Consider the following 20998-nt stretch of genomic DNA (forward strand, 5'->3'; position numbering starts at 1 on the left):
AATGATGCATTTTACAAGGATATGGAACATACTTGTCCAAAACGAAGTAAACAAGACCTTAATATAGTAAACGTTTGTGTTTACACGTATAAGGACCCAATTTACTTTCTCAATGTCCCTAGTTACCTTAATATTGTAATACATGTCCTTCTCTTTGTAAATTTTTAAATTACCATAATAAGGATGGGTTTTACAATCTCCTGGAATATAACTATCCTAAATAGAGTAATACGAGACCTTAATATTGTAAACATTCATGTTTACAATACTAAGGACCCAATTTACCTTCCGAATGTTCCCCTTGACCCTAATGTTGTACTACATGTCTTTATATTTGTAAAGTATGATATTACAAGATTAATGATGCATTTTACAAGGATATGGAACATACTTGTCCAAAACGAAGTAAAACAAGACCTTAATATAGTAAACGTTTGTGTTTACACGTATAAGGACCCAATTTACTTTCTCAATGTCCCTAGTTACCTTAATATTGTAATACATGTCCTTCTCTTTGTAAATTACGAAATTACCATAATAAGGATGGGTTTTACAATCTCCTGAAATATAACTATCCTAAATAGAGTAATACGAGACCTTAATATTGTAAATATTCATGTTTACAATACTAAGGACCCAATTTACCTTCCAAATGTTCCCCTTGACCCTAATGTTGTACTACATGTCTTTATATTTGTAAAGTACGATATTACAAGATTAATGATGCATTTTACAAGGATATGGAACATACTTGTCCAAAACGAAGTAAAACAAGACCTTAATATAGTAAACGTTTGTGTTTACACGTATAAGGACCCAATTTACTTTCTCAATGTCCCTAGTTACCTTAATATTGTAATACATGTCCTTCTCTTTGTAAATTACGAAATTACCATAATAAGGATGTGTTTTACAATCTCCTGGAATATAACTATCCTAAATAGAGTAATACGAGACCTTAATATTGTAAACATTCATGTTTACAATACTAAGGACCCAATTTACCTTCCAAATGTTCCCCTTGACCCTAATGTTGTACTACATGTCTTTATATTTGTAAAGTACGATATTACAAGATTAATGATGCATTTTACAAGGATATGGAACATACTTGTCCAAACCGGAGTAAAACAAGACCTTAATATAGTAAACGTTTGTGTTTACACGTATAAGGACCCAATTTACTTTCTCAATGTCCCTAGTTACCTTAATATTGTAATACATGTCCTTCTCTTTGTAAATTACGAAATTACCATAATAAGGATGAGTTTTACAATCTCCTGGAACATAACTATCCTAAATAGAGTAATACGAGACCTTAATATTGTAAACATTCATATTTACGATAATAAGGACCCAATTTACCTTCCGAATGTTCCCATTTACCTTAATATTGTACTACATGTTCTTGTTTTGAAAAAAGGAATGCGTGCACGTTTGCACTTTGAAACTTACGGTTTGTCAATTGTATTCATTGTTTTCAATTTCAACTAACTGTTTGTCAATTGGATTATGCTTGGTCAGTTTCGAATTTACCGTTTGTCAATTGGATTATGCTCTGTCAATTTCTTACTAACTCTTTGTCAATTACATTATTTCCTTTTCCTCCTGGGCGAGCCAATCTATCAGTGGCCTGTCCATCTTATGGTAACTTCGTTTCAAATTAACTCATACATTCTATTCACATACAACAATAGACGATCATATTTGACATCATTATTGTTTGTACCAAAAATTAAATTTTTGCCTAAAATGGAAGATAATTTGCCATGAACATCAAAATGGCAAAAATATGGCTAGACAGGCATTGCTGCAGTCAGATGGGGTGAGCTCAAAATTCAACTTCCAGCGCTCAAATCAATTTTCGTTCTTCATGAGAGTTGTTCATCTCTATGTCTACTGCACCATATCCAAATTTGGGTATATTTGGACAAATTTGGGTATATTTGGACCAATTTGGAATCCTAAGAGCGAAAGCTGAAAACAGTGCAATTCCGGCCTAATTATGGCCCAATTCTGGCCAGCTTCCAGTCCTGAAATGAACCTTCGTCCTTCATGAAAGTTGTTCAGTTGGATGTCTACTACGACATATCAGAATTTGGCGTCATTCGGATAAATGTGGGATCCTCGCGACATCAAACATCAGAAGCATACCAGCAACAGCGATGCACGAAAACAGTGGCAATTCTGGCCTAATTATGGCCCAATTCTGGCCAGGTTCCAGTCATCAAATGAACATTCTTCCTTCATGAAAGTTGTTCAGTTGGATGTCTACTACGACATATCTAAATTTGGCATCTTTTATACAATTATTGAATCTTCACAGTATTAATCATGATTTGTGTTCGTGACAGCAGTCTGTGACGACCAGTCAGTTGCTAAATCAGATTTTCTATTGCTGAACTATAATTAAGTTCTTTCATGAATGTTGTTCCTACTGACGTAGAGATCAAAATATCCGACATTTGCAGCATTGGATCAATCTAGCATCCCCAGTTTATTATGCATCAAGGCATGTTCAGAGAAGAAACTCAGTGGCTGCAAATAACGGGTGAAACAATTATACACTACGTTTATAGCATCAAACAAGTTACATAAGCTTTGGGGTTAGAAAACTATGTCGAAAGGGAATTGAAATCCTGTGGAAAACCAAGCCAAAAGGGATGAAAAAAGGCATGGATGCACGTTTGCAATTTCAAACTTATGGATTGTCAATTGGATAATTCTTGTTCAATTTTATGCTCACTGTTTGTCTATTGTATTATTATTTTTCAATTGCCCACTGACTGTTTGTCGATTGCATTATTTCCTTTTACTCTTAGGTGAGCCAATGTATCAGTCCCCTTTCCATCTTATGGTAACTTCCTTTCAAATTAACTCATTCAATCCATTCACAGAGACCAATGGACGATCATATTTGACATCGTTATATAATAAGTTTGTAGCATGAAACAAGTTACATAACCTACTAGTTAACATCTACCACAAAATATCACGCAATCTCACTTATGTTCACAATTTTTTTAGCGTATACCAGAAAGACAAAATACCCATAATACAATTTAAGTTTTCTTCCTTAGCCTCTTACTAATAGGCTGTGATTCTGGTTCTGGCAAAGAGGTGTTGCGTTTTTTTGGTGATGCTTTTCCTTTTGATTTAATCGCAGCTGCTTTTTCTTTGGTATGCACCTCCCCTCCTTTGCATTTCGTTTTCACCACAGCTTCTTTTCCTTTGGGGTTTGGGGGTGGGGACTTGGTTTTAGACTTCTTCATTAATACCTCATCTTCCTCGTCCTCGTCCTCACTTTCCTGGTAGTTGTCGTCGTCCTCCTCGCGTTGTTGGGAACATTCATCCTCGTCCCCATTTTCCTCGACCTCCTCATCCTCGTTTTCCTCATCCAGCTCATCCACCTCGTTTTCCTCATCCAGCTCATCCACCTCGTTTTCCTCATCCTCCTCGTTTTCCTCGTCCTCCTCATCCTCCCCTTGTTCCTCGTCATTGTCATTATCCACCCCATTCTCACCATCCTCATCTGATGTCTCAAACCCATTATCGTTCTCCTCATCCTCCTCATCATCCTCATCATCAATTTCATTCTTATCTTCCACATCAACAATTTCATTTCTTGCAAGGCAGTTATGGTTGTGTTGAGTGTTTGTCCCCTACAAAACCAAAGTCATAACCTTTGATGATTAATGCAATTATAAATATGTTGCCTAATCTTTAACTTAAAATAAAAGAACAATTATGGCACATAACCATCATAACTACTCTTCTGCATTGCATCAACATCATCATGAACATGTTTTTGAACACAGAATTTTTTATTTTATGCTTACAAACCCAATTTTACAATCTTATCAGTCCTCCGCATATAATTCTAATTAAAGGCACTGTATTTGCCATAATATCACGCATATTTGCCATAATATACAACGAGTGGAGTTTGAATTCATATATGCCATGTGTACAAAAAAAATTCCAGTAAAGTAGATTGCATTACTTTTGGATAAACGCCTAAAAGCAAATCAATTAAACATTACCTGTCGAAGCTCGCTTATGATTGTCTTAGCAGCCATACATTTAGTGAAGAGCAAGGAATTTAGGCCACTAATCATATCCAATAGTTGTGTTGCTGTCGATGCACTTACCTACAGTACAAACATGTTATGTGTAAACTAAGTTAATATAATCGTGTAGTTTTGATTTCAACATTTAAATCCAATGCTGAACCTCAAACTTACATATTTCACATCCTTCGGAAGTGGTAGGCACGTGCTAGACTTGCCTCGCGGGATATCTAATACTTCACAATCATCTGCGTCCCCCCATCCCACCACTTGAACAGTCCATGGTGGAATTTTAATTTCACTACCTTGAATGTTCGGACCAACAGAGCACACACCTTCTTCTGCAGTCTGCATAGTGATTTGATATGAATTCAATATTTTTTTGCAGAATTCAAAACTATATTAGGAAGGACCATTAGGAAAGGTAAAACTTACATTATCGGTGACACTTGGATAATGCTTATATCTGACATACTCATTTCGAAAGACTCCATAATCGGCCTTCTCAGCAAACCAGTCATCAGCCTTAAATCCCTTCAGTGATGCTTTGGTTTTATTGTCCACGGCATACACTTTCATGTCTTTGAGCATGGTTGGAGGGGGTCTTTTTGGGATCCGCTGATCTGGTGCACCTAAGCTTTGCACGGCTACTCTTTCCCCTAAATACCAAGCATACCCGGCTGGTCCTTGTAGTAGAATTCTTTGTTTTGTAGCTGGAATGCTGCTTTGCACATAATGCGGTAGGGTTGTATCATCAGTTCCCCATGGATACCAATTGACTTGATCAGTAGTGATATATCTCAATGTTATCCTAAATTGCTCCAAGTTGTGGGATGTTTCCCGCACATCCGGGGCACTCAACCAACGTAACGCGCGCGGCCATTGACTATCTTCATCGGTACATGGTCGACTTAAAGCAAGTGGCTTCAAGTACTCACACGCCCATACCTATAAACACAAAACATAACACTGTTAGTTTGGACAACCAAAACACCCAAGTGTAATGAATTTTAATAATCATTTAGTTTGTAAGCATAAATGTATTCACCTCCCAAGCCCGCCAATACCCTCCTGAGCTTGACACTATTCTTCTGGAAATAGCATCCATCGACAAATACAGGCATGACAACCCAGCCCCGCCCCAATTGTAGTCTTTAATCTCATCGACTTTAGCAAGACTGGGCATGTAGTATAGATAAACAGAGTCACTCTTATCATTACATAGAGTGCTGCCGATCAATGCGAGAATAAAGACACGAGTTAACTGGTCTTCTTGTACAGCGGTTTGCGGCTTCCACCCCTTATACTTCTCCACAATGTCCCTGTATTTTATCTTGGTATTAATCAGGCTTGCAATGGGGGTCCCAAATAGCCTCACTACCTCCTTAGGTTTTTTGTGGGCCTCCATGTCATATTTTAAAGGCTTCCCACAAACGGGTAAACCTGTGATCGCACTAAAGTCCTTCGGGGTCATTGTCAGTTCCCCGACCTCATCCAGATGGAATGTATGTGTGGTGTCCCACCAACGCTCTGCCAATGCTGAAATGATTTTTTTGTCTCTCCTTCCCTTTCGCGCAAGTAAATTTGCGAACTCAGAAAATCCCGCTACTTTGACTTTGTCTTTCACTGGAACAGGCAAATGATTTTGAAACCATAAGCCACATAGTTTGTCATTGCCGCATCCCTTAATATGGGTACCCGAATTCTGCAAGTTTCCAAAATTTAATCAATCACAACAACACTTTCCATGCAACATATTCAGAAAACTGTCCATGCAATTGGTGTTACAAATATTCAATTGGCAAACAGTAATCAGGTAATTGCATTTGTGAAATCTAATTGGATCAATGGAAAGCAGAAAAATAAGTTCGGGAAAACTAAACACATTCCCTAAACTCAATAAATTGTCCAAGGATTTACTTAGCAAGCACTTGGATTAATGGAACATAAAAAAAAAAAGTAAGCATAGCCAACAAACTTTAAATGCAATTGTATTTACAAATCTTCAATTGGCAGACAGAAACCAGGTAATTAAATATGTCAAATGTAATTGCATAAGTGAAGTGCCCAAAAACTAGTTGAGCAAAACTAATCATACTGCCAACAGTCAATCAAATTGCAAAGGATTTACTTAGCACGCAACGGGATTCAGTGAACATACTTTCCTAATGATGCTTATAAAACGAACATATAAATAAAAAATAGCCACCTAATTCACAAAAATTACCAATATCTACCTTGTAAGATAAATGGTCAGTGACTTTGACATGTAGCACAGGATTGGATGTGTTGTGATTCTTATGTACGTATCGTCTCACCCCGAACAATGGGTGATCCGCAGGGCTTTGGTGTTTTGGTTCCGAACCTTGCCCTTGCTCAATGGTTACAATAGAATTGCTGTTGTTTCCCTGTGCTTTTTTCCGAGGGGGCACCCCACTACTTTTCTTACCCTTGAGTTTGCAACGTGCCTCGGAAGTTGCCTTGTCGTTGGCCATGTGCTCCCTCCCAATACCCTCCTATGTTTAACCCATCAATTTAATGAAACAAAAACATATTAATATATATATATAAGAAGAATAAATATATATATCATCAGAAATTGATTCACAACACTTGCAGAAACCAAACAATAATATACGCATATAGATACATATCTATGCATATCATCAAAATGAGTTGGAAACTCCCAGAGTCAACAAGGAATTGGAACAAATCCATATAAAACTGCAAATCTAAAAAGGTCACCAGCATAAGAATTTTAATTAACTAATTTTACTTCATTCACTAATTTTACAAGATTTATAACCAAAAAAAAAATCGGAAAGAGTAGGAAAAAAAACCACATATTACAATTGTTATGCATACCACAAATTATTTGTCATAAAAAAAGTTGCCACCTAGTTGCCTATCATAACAATGAATCGGAGAACATGAATGTCCACTAAAGGTGCAATAAACAGGAGAACTTGTAAGCAAATAGCACTTTAGGGTTTCACATAATTTTCAACTCTCAAACACAAAATCCATCAAATAATACACAATCGAATCAATCAAAACCTCAATTTCACTATGTATACGAAAATCAGGGCATGCCCAAATCACCATTTTCACGAAAAGGGAAAGAAGAACCCAAAAGAGAGAGCAATCTGAATTACGAAACCCCAACCAATTTAATCGATTCAAATATCACTGAAACATAAATAAATTTTATTTATAAATACTCACAGGAGGTGGCAGAATCAGGGGCGCCAATCGCAAATTCGTTTCGTCTATTCCTTCACAGAGACGACGAGACTGCAAATCCCATCAGATTTGGGAACGAAGGGGCGTGATTGTCGTTGTCGGCGGCGTGGTGCTGCGTCTGAGAGAAGAGAAGCAGACAGAGAGCGTCGAGCGATAAGGAGAAGAGGAGGAGAGAGAGAGAGACTGAGGGAAAACGAAAACCTAATTCGTAAACTAAAGTGGGCCTGTATCAGATATGGCCAGTTCTATTCTAACAAAATAGAACTGGCCTAATAAAATAATATTTTTTATATTGTATATTATATATAATATATTTATCTCTTGACCTCCAAATCAAATGTACTTTTATTTGTTTTAATTATTAATGACATTAATATAATTTAAATTTCAAGGGTATTTAGTTGTCTAACTTTGCTTTTCAAGTCTTTAGCCTTTTAAAATTGTCCCTCTACTGAAAAATTCATGAAAATTATCAAGAGGAAATTCATCTACAAAAACATTAGGAAAATTAATCTTTTAAGCTTTAAACTTGTTGTTTTTTAAAAAAAATTAAAATTAATGTAGTCCCATGTTTCCTTTTTTTTGCATTTTTTAATGTGAAATAAATAATTTTGTAATTTTTAAAAAATAAATGGATAGAAAATGACTCATTTGTCCTAAAAAAACTTCGACACTTTTTACACTATGACCCTATGACCCGAGAATCCTGGATCCGCCACTGTGTACAAAGTAAGAGATACACTTGAAACCTTGAAAAATAGAGTCCAAAATCGGATTGTACTCGAAAAAAGAAGTTGACGATGGTTGATTTGGGGTGGGTGAGAGAAAGAGATAGAGAGAGGAGAAGAAGAGCTCGACGAAGAAGTTGTTGAGCGAGGGTTACTGGTGGCTACAGCGCGTATGATTGTAAAGGGTGCGCAAGGTTTTTGTTGTCCTTAAACGACATCGTTTTAAATTTTATTGGTGCAACAATTGAACTGTGCGTTTTGAGTTATTTTGAAACCTTTTTTGTTTTATTACTTTGATTAATAGTTATGTTTTAGTTATTATTTACTTAGTGAATATTAAAGGAAAAAAAGAAAAAGAAAAATAGAATTACTATTTATTAAGTAATATAAGTCATGAAGATAATTAAAATATTGAATACTAATTATTCACTTCATAAATAGTAATTAAAATATAATTATTAATTTCACTAATTAAATCAGGCAAATATATTATTTAATTACAAAAATTAAAATTTAACAAAATTAATTAACATAAACAGCATAAGTTTTTGTTGGTTTTTTTTTTAAACACCTCTCCCTCATCCGCATGTGTTTACAAGCCCTAATCCTCTTGTCAATTTAGGAATCATCCTACTCCATTTCAATTGTATGACTAATTGGATAATATTAGGTTTTGAAATTGATTATAATATGTATTACTTAGATGTAATTGAATATTAACCCTCAATCAGATGTACTGATTTAGTTTCATTATATTTTATCATTTATAATTGTTGTTCTCCAAAGACTTATTCATCATCCCTGCAAGGTTTACATCTCACCTTTGCGGGACCAAAGTTACCTAGCATCTACGCATCGTCTTTCAAAACTTTGGTATTATTTAAATTCCCAGGGTAATTGGTTATGTAATATATATATATATATTCCTTTTACTCTTTTAAAAATTGCCCATTCGTTGAAGAATTATTGGATCCACCACTGTAGGTATATATATATATATATATATATATACATATATTACATATATGTGTATATACGTGTATATATGTACATTATAGTACATGTGTATGTAAGTAATATAATGTAATAAATAAATATAGGTATATAATAATCAAAATATAATATATGCATCTTATACATTGGTGAGCATGGGATAAGTTAATCGTCCCTTTTCACATGGGTTTAGTAGTCCCTTCCTAAAGAGGTGCTTTGGTGGGCCCGGTATTAGCAATCTCATATAAGACTAGAATTACATGAAACAAACATGGTACTAAATTTAGTCTAGGCCAAGCCAAGCCAACCGTGTGTAACAAACGACACTTCTCATGTTCCAAATTAATCTGGTGAGTCGAACATAATGTAAGGTAGTCATGAGCTTTATTTATATTTATATTTTTTTATCAAATTTAAAGCCACATTGTAATAAGTTTATGACCTACCATAAATCGACTACCGTAGTAAATCTATACAAACAATACAAATTGATATTTAAAGAATTTTGTGCGAAAATATTTGTTTCAACCTAATTAATAGATTCAAATTATTCAAAGTTAAACGTGCAAGTGCACATTGTGAACAATAGCGCACATATTGAAAAATAGTAAAGGGTGCAAGTAAGGGATCTTGCCCACAAAGATTGGTTGTTAACTATGTCAAATTTGTAGTTTAACAAACACTAAGAATGACTATATCTGACAAACTCAATTATGAATGTTTGATGGTGAAACATTCTGAATTGGACAATGAAACTGACAAACAGACAATGTGTAATTGCCATTTCGTGTTGCAAAATCATATTGACGTTCAGGCAATTTCCAAAGAACTCTGCCATATCATTTTTCCCATTTTCCATGTAGCTTCATAATTAAGCACCTAACCTAAATATGAAAAACAATGGAATTTATTGCATCTAACAACATTAATGTATCAAAACTCCTAGATGTAACATTAACATAGATACAAAATAACACTAATAATATATGTCATGCCAAAAGTTGGGGAAATACATGAACAATATGGTTCTAATGAATATTTCGTACATAAAAGCTAAACCATATATATAGTGGAAGTACTACAATCCATGTCATTTTATTGGGGTGAACGGAACCCAAAATCTATTACGATCTCTAGGTGGTGAGGCTTGTGTGTCAAATTGTGATTCCAATACACTATACTCGGGTGTCTCAAAGGTGAAATCATTTGAGTTGTAATGAGTGGAGCCACTAGACACTTCGCCATATGAGAAGCCCGAGTTAGGGGTTGTATAAGAAGAGGACAACGTCTTAGTCCCATGAACAGCACTCGAGGAGGAAAAAAATGTTTTGTTTCCAACAGTTGTGTCATCTTGTGGTCCAAAACTAGAAAGAAAATCGCTCCTGTCACTTGTATAACCCCTTTTCCGCTTACCTCTCTCACCAACAATGCTATTTGGACAGTTTCTTTTGTTGTGACCAGTAACCTTGCACTCTCCGCATTGGGGGGCCTTTTTGCCTTTGCTTCCCGTTGTTTGCTTTCCTTTTGTCTTAGCAACTATGGGGTCTCTTACAACATTATTATGGCATCCTAGATTAAGACTAGTTTGCTCATGTTGCTCCTTCCATCTCTCAACCAAAGTATTTAATCTCCCAAATTCAGCCTTTAGCCTCTTGTAAGCGACTTCTGTCTGCGACCCATAAAAACAAAGCTTGTTAAAATCAGAGCTTAATGACCCAAACCTAGCCATTTGAATAGTTTCGTTGGGAACATCATCCGACTTGACTACAAATTCACTCCCACGTCTTGCATCCTTTGTCCATCTCTTCATTATTACGGACGGATGTATTTGATCCATATGATCACATTTCATGACTCCAAACATATGACAACATGGAATTCCACTGGATTCAAATAATTTGCACGAACACTGCAGATGTTGCTCTTTCTTGTAGTACACTACAGTCCATTTCTCATCGGGTCTTCCAAATTTGGAAAATGTGTAAACACGAGGATCTTCATTGTTTCTTACGGGTTGCACGAGAATTAATTTAGCCTCCTTGTTTATCTCATTTCTTATCAACTTGTAAATATCGTGAGTGAAAATAGAAGCTGCATGTTCCTCTAGTGATCGGAGGTGCGTACGAAGGAGTGGGTGTGAATTGTTGGAATCAAAGTCATCCTTCACATTCTCATTTCTCAACCTCAATAACGATCTTTCAATCCGTGGCATACACTCCACTAACTTCATGCCTCTACCAATTCCATCCTTCAAGTTCTTATGCATACCCTCGACACGTTGTGTTGTGGTATTCCCACCAAAAAAATGCCCTGAGCAGTACGCTTCAGCCCATCGTTTCCGTTTACGGTACATCATCTCGATCCAATCGCCTTTTAGATCATATGTATCTATCATTTGCTGCCAATGTTGTTCGAACGCCACTGGTGTCAAACCACCATGCACACAATAGCTAAACTCCCTTACAATTTCTGGGTTATTCACATTGGTGTTCACATTCCTCATGATGTGCCATGTACATAAACGATGATATGCATCGGGAAAAATTTCATCAATCGCTACACGCATTGCCTCATCCCCGTCCGTGACAATAGATACAGGCTTCTTGTCCTTCATAGAAGTCAAAAAAGTTCTGAGTACCCAACGATATGTATCAGCAGTCTCATCAACAAGAAATGCACAACCAAAAACTATAGTCGCGTTATGGTTGTTTACACCAACAAACACCACTAAAGGCTTGTCATATACGTTGGTTTTGTACGTGCTATCAAATATCACCACATCCCCAAAGCAACAATAATCGTGTAGAGATTGAGAGTCTCTCCAAAACAAATTTGCCAATCTATTCTCCTCATCTACACTAAACATGCAAAAAAATTCCGGATCCGCTATTGCCTTGGCATTCATGTAGCTTATTGCTGCTTCTGCATCACCATCCAATACTACTTGTCGACGCTCGAAATCGATCCTGTTATATAGATCCTTACTGGTGAACCCCACTTTCATGTATCCACCTGCTTGGTCAACCATATAGTCGTATGTCCGATTGGTTTTAATAGAGGCTTTTCTCATAGACATAGATTGTGCTATGTTAGATTCCGTAACACACCGGTGCGAACGAAGAAAAGGCACCTCACGAGAGTTAGCAAGTCGGTGGCTGTGCTCCGTTACAAATTTAGTCACAATATAAGCATCCCGTTTAGGACAATACTTCACAGCAAATGTAGCATGACAATTCTCTCTAGTCTCTTTCCTTGGTGTACGAACCATATTATCTCTATTCGTCCATTTCTTTGATCTACTCCCTTCTTTTGAGCACACCCATTGTCTTCCCATCACAACCCCACCCTCGCTACGTCTCAATCGACTTCTTCTTATGCTAAAACCAATTGCAAGAGCATAGTTGCAGTAAAATCTTTCTGCTTCCTCAAATTTTGCAAACTCTCTCTCCGCTAAATCAGCAATGCTCATATTTTGGAAGTTCAACCCATCATACTCAAACTGTCCGCTTTTCTCAGTAATTTCTTCTGTTCTACTGTCCAAAATCTGTAAAGATGGGGCATTTTCAGTTTCTTCAAGTGACTCAGCCTCTGCAAAATAACCTTCACTGTTAGGTACAGAGTTTTGGCCCTGAATTCCATTCGTTTTACTTGCTTCTGCATCCATTTCCTGAAAATAGGCAACATGTCTTCCATGGAATATTTAATATGAACATAAATGGATACACATCAATTGCATTTAGTAGAAATATAAACATACAATTAAATTATGAAGGATTAGTCCTTACTGAGAGATTCTACATTTCATACTTGTGCACATATAATGGCAATTGCGCGACAAGAATGCAAAGAGACTATTCTGTTTGTCAGTTGCAAGACTATAATGCAATTAGACGTAACTGGTTGTCAATTGCAAGACTATAATGCAATTAGACGTAACTGTTTGTCAATTGCATTCACAAATCACATATGTTCTCAAAATGCAAGAGGCTACCAATAACATGGAAATATGGATACAATCATTGCAAAATAGGACTAACCAATTGGTAATTGGATTCAAAATGATATATTGAAGTACCTCTTACATTTCCATTACCAAAATGCAAGGCTACAAATATCATCCCATTTGCATTACAATTAATAAATTCTATCTAATGTTTTTTGAATGAGTCACAAACTTTTCAACATCAACAATATGCCCAACATTAAAGAAGAGAAAGATATTGACATTGATCATATTGTGTTTCTTGTCTGTGAAATAACTCAAATTACAATGGTTTTCTTTTTAGCAAATCAAAAACCCATTTACTTCTGCTTTGTTGCTTCCTGGGCTGCATTAATTTCTGCTTAGTTTTTCTGGTTTTCTTTTCATAACATAATTACTTGATTTCATAGAGGGAAAATCACCCATAGAAATAGCTGGTTTTCTTTGAGCAGATCAATATAGCAAAATGTTATATTGCTGGTCTTTGGGAACTCAAGTGTGGACAAGGATAATAAAAATCATGTGGTAAATTTTCATTTTCATTTTTTATTTTTGTTAAACAAGAGAGATACCATCAAGAATTCAACATTTTAATATATGCTTATAATACAAAGATTTTTTTTTTTTTGGGGGTTCTTTTTTCGGGATTGAAAAGTTTGGTGTCCTCTTTGTGCATGCTTAAACTAATAAACTTAATCACTCAATGAGTTGTTGGGTTTGATTATTGAGAAAATGATAGAAAGCTGTAGGGAAAGCACAGAATCTTGCAACAACCAATCCAACCGACCCCATTTCCATTCATATGGAAAATGCAAGCTGAGAAAAAGCTGGGAACTCAAGTATGGACAAGGATAATAAAGCTATTAATTTTACCTTTGCAATGGCCACTTAAATTCGTTTCAGCAACAGCAACTCGTTTCCACCGATTTTTTGTGAACCACGCAAAATGCCCAGCCACCGAGATTTAAGATCTTCTCAATTCATCTCCAGAATCAAGCGATTCAGATGTAGGGGAAGAGAGGGAGAGATGAAAGAGAGAGCGCCGTTCTTGGAGAAGCCTCAGCAGCAGTTCACGATCTTCCCTTCTCCCTTTCTTTTTCTGTTTTTCTTTTCTTGTTTTCTTTCTCTTTTTCTGTTTAATTTTTATTTTATTCACTTTTACCTGCACCAACCCTTTTAACAGGTTACCAGCAGTCAATGGTGTGGATTTAACCCTCATCTCCACTTACTCATCCAATGGCTGATATTTTGGGCGCATGGATACACCACGCCCATTGTAGAATTTTCCTTCTTTTAGGTAACTAATAATGTCAGAGACTCTCACATCAAAGAAACCAAAAAGCGGCTAAATTCCAAACTGAAACAGTTAAGCATTTGAGGGATCCCACATGCATGGCTGTGCCAATAAGCAGCTGCAGCCTGCAATTATATGAGTTTTCGTACCAGTAGATTCTGTATCACTAATCTAAGACTGCTGTTCTGGCTCAATAATGAGACGTGAAAGAGGAAAACAGCAAGCACAAAATTTCAAATCAACATTGGTACTTAAGGCCTGCCATCACTGATTTTTGCGGGGTCTGAGGAGAAAAACTTACTTGCAACCGGAGTAACACTATTTTGTTATTTCTGACCAATAATACTATTATAATACGTGAAAAAGTTATCACACGTATCATTGTGTTATTAATAGGGAATAGAAAGAAGTGTTGTCCCGTTTCATGAAAGTGTTTTTCCTTCTTGAGATCTATAGTTTATGCCCCAAAATAAATAAAAAATTAAAGTGGACCAAGAGATGTACTGATGAACTCAAAGAAAACGAGGAGAATTTTCATGGGTTATGGTGTTCCCTTAATTCTCCAATGCTCCGTCATGGGTTATAATTAAAAACTGAAGGGTAGGGCCTAAGAATGATATAAAGTGCTTTGTTAAACATTTTGTCTTTGTTGCATTACAAATGTCAATTGGCACATTGTTCTACAAGGCCAAAACTAATCATGGTTTGCTTTGAACTATCTGTCAGAGGATCTTCAAGATCATCATCAAGTAAATGGAGGGTCAATGCGAGAAGATAGAGAAGGTCTAAAAGGGTAAAATGCATGATAACTTAGGGCTATTTTATTATTACATGCATGAAATGAAAGTATATCCAAATACCATCACCATGCATACATACTTCAGAGTTTGGTGTGTGATTTTCAGTATTATTAGGTGGTTTAATTAGCCTTTAGAGACAAGTAATGGTGGAAATGAGAGGGAGGGGATTAGTCAAAATCAAGAGCTTTAAAAGCTTGAAAATCACAGTTGTAGTTGGTAAATGATGAGGGACATCTCGCTTCCCTAAGATACCCACCCTCCTCCATTTGTCAAAGATTCGCGTGCAAAGCATGTATGGGCAGGATGAGTGTGACATGACAAATGGTGTTTTTAGCTTTAGCATTTTATTGACCACGCAAAAAATAAAAACAAGAACAAAAGCTTCTGTTTATATGCATGAATAATTAGTACTAATCCAAAATCATAAAACATAAGCATGCTTTTTCTCAAGGCTTTGCTATTTGACATGAAAGATATGCATCATCATCATCATCGATCCCATTTTTACAATTTCACACTCAAAAGACCCAATTAAAAATTAAAAATTAAACTTACTTTTTCGCATAGTTGTTACTTGGATCGAATAAATGTCTTTTCCTTTGACTAATAATTTCTTTTGTTGTATATAGGGGTACAAAGATTTAGGAGTTGTTTGCACTAAGCCATTCATAGATCGACAAAATTCTAATCAGCTAAAGCAAGATTAGTAAAGCAGCAACCTACTTGTTTAGGTTCCTTGATAACCTAATCAATTGGAAATCACCCAATTACTGTAACGTACAACTGGGAAGCTAAATGAAACGATGGCAAAAACTCTTAAAAGAGAAATTGATCAAAGATATTAGCGAGATTTAAATTAACATGAGATGCTTAATTCGACAAATGAAATCATCACAACATAATATAATAACGGCGGCTTTTAGAGAAAATTTTGGTTTTTCAAAAGTGAGAAGGAATAACTCATTAAAACAAATGGAATTTTCACACCCGTTAAATTTCAAAACAAAAGAAAGTTTAAAGAATGTGAATGAAGATTAACAAGGAAATATCTTTTTCATTGTTTATAGTTTACATAAGGGCACTGAAAAATCCTGGTAGATTTGTCTTTACCCATTTTTGTCCTGATGCCGTTCAGGTCTGTCTCCTTGAAATCATGTATCTTCCTTTTTCAGACATATTGGAGAAATGTTGATGTTTTGTTTAGTATAAAATCTTTTTGCCTCGTAGGTGCATTATCATTGCTCTAATCTCTGGTCATACCTCAATCTACTTTTGTCCATTTGTTTGGCCCAGCATTCCGTCGTCCTTAATTACGTAGGTAAATTAGCAGGGCTCTAATAGAAAAAGGTACAAAAATACACTGTTGTGTGATGTGTTGCACACAATTTTGACATCACTTTCGGCTGCATTGTTCGTAACAAGTGATGGATGAAGTCAAGTCCACGTCGAAAATGTGCAACACAATTGAGATAAAATCTCACACTAAAGCACCGATAACTTTTGCAATAAAACTATTTCCTTCTGTCGACTAGACTGTACATTATATGACATGTTTTGGTCAAATTACGAGAAAAAACAAAGGGAAAAAAGAGAGCAATGAATACGAGCATAGATTTTAAGCTCAAATTGGATTCCACAACCCTAATTTTACATATCTTTTAGCAGTGTGTTCCACCCGATGGCTGAAAGGAGGGAAAAGAGAGTCCAACTTGGTAAGGATTAATATCAACTTTATTAAAGGTATTGGATTAACATAATCTTAACATTTCTGGGGTCGGTTAAGATAAACTTGATCTTGATGATGAGGTCAAGCATACGTGTCATTCCATCTGTCTTTCCAGTCGAAAGCTTTCAATTATTGCATCATTCATGGGGAAACAATAACATCTCCATTAATAAAATGTGGAAAGCTGAAGAAGAAATAGCCAGAATAAAAACTCAAGGTGGGAAATCTGAGGGTGTGTTTGGTTTTGAAAAAGGAAAAAAACTGTTTTTAAACATAAAGTTGGCATATAACAATAATATTCGAGAGCACATTTGGTATATAATTATAATAATATTCGAGAGCAGAGGCACAAACCCACACACAGAAAAAGATAATGGTAATGATTGAGGCCCCATCGATGACACTGGCATAGCAAAGCAATGAACACCAAATAGCAAGTCTTTGGTCAACTTTGAGTAAAAAAGGAAGAGAGAAAAGAAGGGTTTGGAATTAATGTTCAAATTGAAATATATGAGTATTCTTCCTTTCTTTCTTTGATTTAAGGTTTAGGCTTTTGAGCAACTTCTCCAATCTCATTATTGAGAGTGGACCTTGTGGCCAAATTTGCATACGGAGTAGTAATTAGGTCACCCAAGAGGAATGTGCTTGATCAATTCTATTGGACCACCATTTGTGTACGGGCAGGTGTATGTAATAAGTGTAAACTACTGTGCCTCCACACTCCCATATGCCACAGAGTCGAAGATTAATATAGTTTCTAATTACCCACATTAGTATAGTTGGGCTTAGCCCAAAGCATACAAACTATATAGGAGAGTAACAAAGAGTTAGAAGCGGTCGATTTGATTTGATTATGCTCAGAATTGTATGAATTTGCATGAGAGAGTAATAAATTATTCATACAATGAGATAGGAACTAGTAGCATAATCGAACAAAACAGGTCATAATCAAATAAAGTTTAGCCGGTTTGATTCAATTATGCTCGAATTGGTTTGGTGTGGCCGATTAGTTAGGAAGGTTTTTGCCCCCACCTTCAATTGTGAGAATTTCATTGGCTTCACTTGCTTAAAAAGAATGTCAGCCTTCTTTCATTACTACAAAAAAAGAACAGTTTGTCTAGTCAAGATCAAACATCCATGATTTTTGTTCAATCAGAAGCTAGATGCAAAAACTTTAATAATATATTTTGAATCTTGATACTAACACAACACAAGACTACAAGAAGAAGAGAGTGTGTGTAAAGCAATAACCAGAATTGGGCTCCATTTTACAGTAGAGAAAACGCTGTAGATGACCCCGATGAATGGAAACACAACACAGAAAGCCCCATTATTCAGCATGCATTTTTGCACAAATACGGACAAGACTGAGAATGACAGAACCAACTAAGATCCATGCGCATTATTTACACATCAAACACCATCAAAACATGTGAAGACTCTCTCTCTCTCTCTCTCTCTCAATATTGTCACCATTGGCTTTTAAGGAGCCACCCGGCCAGTTGGTAAGGGAACATTGACAAACCCTCACACCAAATCACTTCCATTTACACACGTGCGACCTTATACGTACTTGCCCCCCTTGTCTAGGACTGCCAAGTGTGTTGTGTGTCACATGGGACCTGGGCCAGCGGTTTTAACTGCTGTCTTCTCTTCTCATGAACCACATATTAATATTATTGGGCTTCTTTTTTGTTGGTCTGTTTTCAGATAATCGGGCTACTCTTGTTCATATCTGGCTTGAGAAGTTATGGGCTTGGTTGATTTATTTTCATGTTAGCCTTAGCTTTTTAAAACACTTGTGTCATGAGACTTTGACAGATTATTGGACCGATGCCCACTAGGGAAAAGAGACAAAAAGAATGGTTCCCAAGGGAAAAAGCCATGACCCCAACAACGTGGAGACCTGACTTCTTGGGTATGGGGCTCTGCAGAGGATTCAAAGATGACGTTGTCGTTATGTGTTATTCTAATGGAGAGTTGTCCTAACGCTACATTTGACTTTTCAAATGTGTAAAGCCGGAGGAAACCTTCATGTTCCGGGTGTATGCACTTTTTGTTTCTATCTCTCTCATCACGTTACTGTATTATATATCCAATTTATAGTTTCAATCGAGTTTTTTTTTATATCATTATGACAAGAAGATTAATCCCGTAAATGAATTTGTTATTTATAAAGAGGAAAGGAAAGAAGAAAAGCACACTATTGTTTTTCACTTGTTGTTATTGTCATATGCGACAGGTGTTAGGTACTCGATTCTTGATTCTTGGAGATGCTTTGTTTGTGGTATGAGCTAGAAAAAGAAGGCACTTGACATTTCCAATGGAGGATTAACATCGAATAATCAATCATTAACATGCAAAGATACTGCTTGCTGGGCATCTAATTAAATTACTTTTTAGTTGTAGCCTTTTCTTTTATTATTATGTTTACCTTACTAATAAAGAGAAGACGCAGGAATAATATGAATCAAAATTAAAAAAATAATATAAACCACATGCGATGTTACTGGAAAGGCAAGCAAAGCAAAGCAGCTGTTGGGTATCTTTGTGTCCATTAATTCTCCTGTATTCTTTCTCCTTAATTTTGATTAGAGACTTTAGACCAACTTTCTATTAAGGGAAATGCAAAATTAACAATTTTTTATATATATATTCCTAATCAACAAACCACATGAAATTAATAAGTTAATCACACACGAATAGGGTTTCCTTTTCTTTGTGTTTCACGTCAACCAAACTTTGCTTAACTGTAGCCCGTCCAAAACAAACCAACAAAAAGAAACTGTGGGTTGACTCACCAATAAATAAGAAAACAAAATTTAGCTCGCAATAGGCAATTATTAAATTTCAGAAATTTTGCAAAGTACTCACCTGTGTTGTGGTTTGGAGTAATTACTTTCCACGTAAAGTCCCGGGTTTGAGTCATAGCATTTGTGTATTGAGTGTAAATTTAATATATTATCGCACCTCTCGATAAAAAAAAGATCCTAAAGAAGAGAAAATTTTCATGAGAAAAGAGACGTGCAAAAGCCGAAAAAAATAAAAAGGGAGTCTGGTTGACGAAAGTCATGAGTCGTCGCTCCAAACACTTACACTCCGTACTCAATGCTCTAATTGAACGTTTGGGTCAAGTCGACGCACTCAAAATCACAGAATTGACACGGTTATTAATTTTGCTAACCTTCATTTTTATAAGATAAAATGTTACTTTCACTTAATTAACAACGATTAATATTGGTTATAAGTTAAAACGTGGCGACGTGTGTCAGCTGCATTTTATTTTATTTTTGGGTGAAACGTATGGAACATTTTGATTATGAGTATTCCGAACGTATCTGAAGTCTAAAAGTCTAAAGTCTAAAGTAGATAGAGAAAGGAAATGGGAAGGAAATTGCATGAGAAAGTTAAAAAATAAATAGGACCAGATCTACTATACCTGCGCCTTCGTTTTTGCATATTCATTTGGAATTTGGATCGACATAACGCATACTAGTGTAGCAAATTGACTCGCAGATATTTTTCAGATGGTGTCATTTAGGAATTGTTCCAACTTCCTAACTTTGATTTGAACTTCCATGATAGAGACTTCAAATGGACGGTTCAATTGTCCATCGAAATTAATTAAGGATCTTGAATAAAAAGAGTTCTTAAACAATTCCTAATCTATTGTATGGATTAGAGTTGTGAGAATGGATATGAGAAATCATCACGTTTGGTAAAATCATTGTTGGAAAATTAATACGTGGCATAGTCATGTTTCATACCCTTCACATTTTTTTTGGAAGTTTTATACATGGCATATGTCGAGTGTACTATACTGGAAATAAACTAATTAGCTCTTAGTCTAGTTGTATTTACCTTCATATTTTTCTAACATTGCAAGAAATCGAGAGTTCGAATCCCCTTGTAAATAAAAACAAAAGGTTACCGTTAGAAACATAAAAGAGGTGCATTTTCATCTTATGTTTAAAACTTGCAAAAAAGCTAAAACATTATAAAACAAAAAAAAGAAGGAAAATAAAAGAGAAGATGAATAGTTTGGCAATGACTTGGGATTTATTACATGTGATTGAACTAGTCAGTCAGAGAAGGAAAGGCTTTTGTTTTTGGTCAACTTCTGAATTTGGGTCGTAGGAGAGAATGAAACGCAACTTCATTA

At 35.8% G+C, this 20998-nt stretch overlaps 2 protein-coding genes across 3 annotated transcripts; both read right to left on the reverse strand.

Annotated features, from left to right (window-relative positions):
• Positions 1-3001: 3001 nt before the first annotated feature.
• On the reverse strand, positions 3002-5768 carry LOC148297798 (uncharacterized). Its single transcript, XM_088248361.1, has 5 exons — positions 5119-5768; positions 4506-5018; positions 4245-4418; positions 4044-4151; positions 3002-3662 (listed from the first exon to the last, which is right to left on the reverse strand). Exons 1-5 carry the CDS (start codon positions 5542-5544, stop codon positions 3063-3065), a joined length of 1821 nt encoding a protein of 606 aa, XP_088104487.1. The 5' UTR covers positions 5545-5768; the 3' UTR covers positions 3002-3062.
• A 4259-nt stretch (positions 5769-10027) lies between these two features.
• LOC148297799 (protein FAR1-RELATED SEQUENCE 5-like) lies at positions 10028-14290 on the reverse strand. Of its 2 annotated transcripts, none has more exons than XM_088254895.1 (2): positions 13890-14290; positions 10028-12701 (listed from the first exon to the last, which is right to left on the reverse strand). In XM_088254895.1, the coding sequence occupies exon 2, from the start codon at positions 12696-12698 to the stop codon at positions 10125-10127; it is 2574 nt and encodes an 857-aa protein (XP_088111021.1). In that variant the 5' UTR covers positions 12699-12701; positions 13890-14290; the 3' UTR covers positions 10028-10124. The 2 variants fall into 2 exon arrangements, with proteins under 2 accessions (XP_088111021.1, XP_088111025.1); XM_088254899.1 differs by having other exon boundaries at positions 10028-12720.
• Positions 14291-20998: the final 6708 nt, after the last annotated feature.

The sequence above is a fragment of the Prunus avium genome, chromosome 1, assembly GCF_965620075.1.
Source record: "Prunus avium chromosome 1, drPruAviu1.hap1.1, whole genome shotgun sequence".
Taxonomy (NCBI): Eukaryota; Viridiplantae; Streptophyta; class Magnoliopsida; order Rosales; family Rosaceae; genus Prunus; species Prunus avium.